At 34.7% G+C, this 5,882-nt stretch overlaps 1 protein-coding gene across 1 annotated transcript; it reads left to right on the top strand.

Moving 5' to 3' along the window:
* The first annotated feature begins 2,273 nt into the window (after positions 1 to 2,273).
* LOC102765056 (thymosin beta-4) lies at positions 2,274 to 2,800 on the top strand. The gene has a single exon (XM_015560152.1). The coding sequence runs from the start codon at positions 2,289 to 2,291 to the stop codon at positions 2,421 to 2,423; it is 135 nt and encodes a 44-aa protein (XP_015415638.1). The 5' UTR covers positions 2,274 to 2,288; the 3' UTR covers positions 2,424 to 2,800.
* The last annotated feature ends 3,082 nt before the right edge of the window (positions 2,801 to 5,882 follow it).

The raw sequence follows: 5,882 nt of genomic DNA, 5'->3' as shown, positions 1-5,882 counted from the left end.
CGACCAGGCCAGCAGAGGGGGCAGTTAAGGGTGACCAGGCAGGCAGGCAGGTGAGCAATTAGGAGCCAGTGGTCCAGGATTGTGAGAGGGATGTCCAACTGCCAGGTTAGGCCTGATTCCCTCAGCAGTCGAATATCCCACAAGCAGTACCAGGACTGCAAGAGGGCACAGGCCGGGTTGAGGCCCCCCAACCCCACCGTGCATGTATTTCATGCACTGGGCCTCTAGTGTTGAATAAGAGTGGTGAAATCAGGCATCCCTGTCTTTATTCCTGTTCTTAGGTGAAATGGTTTTAGCTTTTACCCATTGAGTATGATACTGGTAGTAGGTTTGTCATATATGGCCTTTATAATGTTGAGTTATGATCCTCCTATTCCCACTTTGCTGAGAGTTTACTTCCTCTTTTCCAATTTGGATGTCTTTTATTTGTTCTTTTTGTCTGATTCCTGTGGCTAGGACTTCCAGAACTCAATTGATATAATCATGTGATTTTTGTCTTCCAATTTATTTATGTGATGTATCATGTTTATTGATTTGTCAATCTTGTACCAGCTTTGCATCCCCGGAATAAATCCTACTTAGTCCTAGTGTATGATCTTTTTAGTGTGTTGCTGGATCCAATTTGCTAATATTTTCTTGAGGATTTTTGCATCTATGTTCATCAGGGATAATGGCTTGTAATTATCTTTCTTAGTAGTAGTGTCTTTATCTGGTTTTGGAACTAGGCTAATGCTGGTCTCCAAAAACCAGCTTGGAAGTATTACCTCCTCTTGTATTTTTTTTATTTTGGAATAGTTTGAGGAAGATAGCTCTTAATGGTTCTATGAAGATTTGGGAAAACTCCCCTCTGAAGCTGTCCAGAGGACAGCTTTGGTTTTTTGAGAGTCTTTTTATTACTGCTTCAATTTCATCATTTCTTATTGGCCTATTCAATTTTTTTTGATTCTTCTTGATTCAATTTTGAAAAGTTGTATTTTTCTAGGAATATGTCCATTTCATCCAGGTTGTCCAGCTTGTTGGCATATTTAGTTGTTCATTGTATTTTCTTACGATTCTTTGTATTCTGCAATATCAATTGTTATTCCACCTATTTTGTTTCTAATTTTATTTATTTGGGTTCTCTCTCTTTGTTTCTTGATGAGTCTGGCTAAAGGTTCATCAATCTTTTTTATCTTTTCAAAGAACCAGCTCTTGGTTGCATTGACCTTTTGTTTGTTTATTATTTGATTAGTCTTTATGTTATGTGTTTATTCTCTGATCTTTATTATTTCCTTCCTTCTACTTACTCTGGGATTTTCTTGTTGTTCTCTTTCTAGATATTTAATTTATAAGGTTAGATAGTTAATTTTTCTTATTTCTTGAGGTTGGTCTGTAGTGCTGTGAACTTCCCTCTCAGGATTGCTTTCACTGTGTCCCATAAGTTTTGGGTTGTTGTGTGTTCATTTTTATTTGTTTCCAAGATGTTTTTATTTCTTCCCTGATTTCATTGGTAACCCATACATTGCTTAATAACATGTTATGTAGCTTCCATGTGTTTGAATGTTTTGGAGTGTTTTTATAATAGTTGATCTCTAGTTTTATGCCATTGTGATCAGAGAAAATGCTTGATATGATTTCAAGCCTGTTGAATTTGTAGAGACTTAGTTTGTGTCCTATCATGTCATCTGTCTTTGAGAATGTCCCCTGTATACTTGAGAAGAATCTATATTCTGTAACTTTGAAGTGAAATATCCTGTATATGTCTATTTGATTGATTTGATCTAGTGCAGTGGTTCTCAAACTTCTGTCCCTTTAAATACAGTTCCTCATGTTGCGACCCAACCATAAAATTATTTTCGTTGCTACTTCGTAACTGTAATGTTGCTACTGTTATGAATCATAATGTAAATATCTGATATGCAGGGTGGTTTTAGGCCATCCCTGTGAAAGGGTTGTTCGACCGCCAAACGGGTCGCGACCCACAGGTTGAGAACCGCTGATCTAGTGTGTCATTTAGGGTTGCTGTTTACTTGTTGATTTTTTGTCTAGAAGGTCTATCCAGTGAAGTCAGTGGTGTGTTAAAGTCCCCCACTATTATTGTATTGCTATTGATCTCTCCTTCTAAGTCCTCCGGGTGATTTTCCTATATATTTGGGTGCTACTGTGTATGTATATATGTTTACCAGGATTATAGCTTCTTGTTGGATCAATCCTTTTTGGTATTAAGAAGATGACTTCAGACTTGGTGGCTGTCCCTGAGCAGCTCGACTTCTCTCGTTCACGCACCTCACTCGGCGTCCTCTGCAACCATGTCTGACAAACCTGATATGGCTGAGATTGAGAAATTCAATAATTCAAAATTGAAGAAGACAGAAACGCAAGAGAAAAATCCACTGCCTTCAAAAGAAACGATTGAACAGGAGAAGCAAGCAGGCGAATCCTAATGAGGCACTGTATGTTCCACAAGCCTTGCCTTCTTATTTTACTTCTTTTAGCTGTTTAACTTTGTAAGATGCAAAAAGGTTGGATCAGTTTAAGTGACTGTGCTGCCCCTTTTCACGTCAGAACTACTGACAACAAAGGCCGCACCTGCCACTCCCATCTGCCTGGCTGGCTGGCTGGGAAGGGGGACAGCTTGCATGTTGGGGAAGGAACGAGCTGGGTGGGACGAGGGTGAAATCTAGAGTTAAAACCAAGCTGGTCCAAGGGGTCCGGCAGGCTGTAAAATGCAGTTTAATCAGAGTGCCATTTTTTTGTTGTTCAAATGATTTTAATTATTGGAATGCACAATTTTTTAATATGCAAATAAAAAGTTTTAAAACCTGAAAAAAAAGATGACTTCACTGTGTCTTTTTATGGCCTTCATTTTGAAGTCTATTTTGCCAAATATGAGTATTGCAACCCAACTTTTTTTTCTTTTCCATTTGCATGAAAAAATTTTCCCCCATCCTGTGTGAGTCTTTTCGTCTAATATGGGTTCTTGTAGACAGCATATATAGATATGGCTTATGTTTCTTTATGCACTTAGCTACCATATGTCTTTTGATGATAGCCATTCTGGTAGGTGTGAGGTGATATATCTCATTGTGGTTTTAATTTCCATTTTTTTTCTGATGATTAATGCCATTGAGCATCTTTTCACATGTCTATTGGTCATCTGTATGTCCTCTTTGGAGAAACGTCTTCAGGATCTTTGGCCATTTTTTAACTGGATTGGTTTGTGGGTTTTTTTTTTTCTTTTTTTGGTATTGAGTTGTATCAGTTCTTTATACATTTTGTATATTAACCCCTTATAAGACATATCATTGATGAATATGTTCTGCTGTTTAGTGGGTTGTGTTTTCATTTTGTTGATGGTTGCCTTAGAATATTTTATAATATATATCACTGAGTAAAATAAAATTAATTTAAAACTTTTATGAATAGTATATCCCATTAATACATTAAAATATTTATTTAACAACATTTACATAGTACTTTCTAAATACAGATCATTTTTTGAAATCCTAGAAATGTAAAGGTAAAAATTAAAACAATGCTAAGTGAAATAAGCCAGTGGGTGAAAGACAAATACCATACGATCTCCCTTATGTGTGGCATCTAATGAACAAAATAAATTGATGAACAAAATAGAGAGGCATGGATACATAGAACAGACTGATGGCTGTCAGAGGGTTGCAGAGAGAGGGGACTGGATGAACGAAAGAGAAGAGATTAGCCAAAGAATATATATGCATAGCCCATAGACATATACAACAGAATGACTATGGCCAGAGGGAAGGGGGAGCAAGGGTGGGGGAAAGACGGGGGACAAGGGGGCAAATGGACATGTATAATAGTGTAAAAAATAAAAATAAAATTTTTAAAATGCAATAAAATTAAAAATTAGAAGATTTTAAAGAAACAAAGAAAAACATCACTGGCTCTCTCATCTGTTCACTTGTGGTTTGTACTACTTTATTAAGATAAATTACCTTTTTTTGAGAGAAACATCCAAACTCAGATGTGTTAGTAGCCCTATAAACTTGCCTTAAAAACATTTTGGACTACCTAATTTCAAATTTCCATTCTAACACTTATTATTTGGAACCAGGAACAAGTTTTTCAATTTCCATGTTTCTCAACTTCTTTATGCATAAAATGTGCTGATAATAAAGAAATTCATATATCACAGGATTGATTTTAGAATTATATAAAATAATGAATGAGCTGAACATATGTAAAATTGTATTATTTTGAAAATTCATTGTGACAATAAGCATTTCATTAGAATTAAACACTTTCACCTAATACCTATTCTTTTAGACATTTCTATGTACCCTTTTCCCCCATTTGTCTGTTACTAGCAGAAATATAGTTAAAGTACTTTATTAATGACAACTGAGCTTATAAGGAACCGGATTAGGCAAACAAGTAAAACTTTCTATACTATGTTATCAATTGCATTATTCCCAGCTATTTGTTTTACAACGCTACTGAATGACTATATTATGTTTAGTGAAAAGAACTTTAAAACTTCTATTAGCCCAGCCAGAATTGCTCAGTGGTTTACCTTTGACCCATGAAGCCAGAGGTCACTGTTTTGATTCCCTGTCAAGGCACATGCTGAGTTGTGAGCTCGATCCCCAATGGAGGGCTTGGAGGAGGAAACCCATCAATGCTTCTCTTTCATCATTGATGTTTCTATCTCTCGCTCCCTCTCCCTTCCTCTCCCTCTAAAAATCAATAAAAAACATATTTAAAAACTTCTATTAGATAGGTAACTCTGGGAATACTAAATTACCTGAATTTCTCAGTTTCTTCTAATGTAAAATTGTAACAATGACATCTACTTTGTAAGAGTAGAAGGAATAATTCATTTGATAAATAGCTTTAAGGAGGTACTATGTGCAAGATATATTGTTGGACCCTTGATATATAAAACATATGGTATCACTGCCCTCACAGGGCTTATTTTCTGCAGAAGAGAGGGACATTAAACAAATCAACACAGAATGAAGTACAAATATAAATTGAATTAAGTGAATATGAAAAAAAAAGGAGTTGTGTGATGAGAGCGAAAGCTGGGATAACTACTTTCTATGGGAGCATAAGACATTATTTTGGATTAAATTATATTTAAGTTTAAATCAGAATTATGTATAGTGATTTAATTTTTAAATGGTTTAAGTTTATAACAGGAGCAGGAAATTTTATTTGTGAACACTTGAGCAGAAAATTAGTTAAAGTAGACTTAGTTAAGATTGAAAATGAAATTAGAAATATAATCAAATATAAAATAATGAATGAGCTGAACATATGTAAAATTCTATTATTTTGAAAATTCATTGTGTTTTAGGCTTTAAAATCCATATGGTTTTATAGGCCATATTAAGGACTTCGCATGAGACAATTATGTGTTTAAATAAGAGATAGGTATGTCTAAATGTTCATGTTAAAAAATATTTCCTTGTTTTCTCTTGGGTAAAAAAAGATTAATAGAGGAAATAGTTAAGAAGTTAGATGATTTATCAGACTGCCCACAGCTCAGGAAATAGTAAATGATAACTTTTTCAATTAATTGATGGTCAAGGCAATGGAGAATGGATGGCTTATATAGATGTAGCTATGGAATGGATGTAGGTAGAATCAAGATTAACTCCTGGTTGGTGAGATACAGGAAGTTTGAAATATAAAGATATCAAAGATGGATTCCAGATTTGAAACCTGAACAAATGTGTAAATATAGGTTGGTGCCATATTTAAAAAGTTCAATGATGAGGAAGAAAGATTTGTAAGGAGAATATAAACTAGTTCAGATAATTCCCATAATAACATGAACTCAATAAATAGTAGCTATTTTTATTTTCATTCACTAAATCAATCATTGTACAAATATTTCTTAATCTCCATTTTATGAAAGA

The sequence above is a fragment of the Myotis davidii genome, unplaced genomic scaffold (genome assembly GCF_000327345.1).
Source record: "Myotis davidii unplaced genomic scaffold, ASM32734v1 scaffold90, whole genome shotgun sequence".
NCBI lineage: Eukaryota > Metazoa > Chordata > Mammalia > Chiroptera > Vespertilionidae > Myotis > Myotis davidii.
Note: the sequence above shows the minus strand (reverse complement) of the source record. Positions and strands in the feature narration are given on the sequence as shown.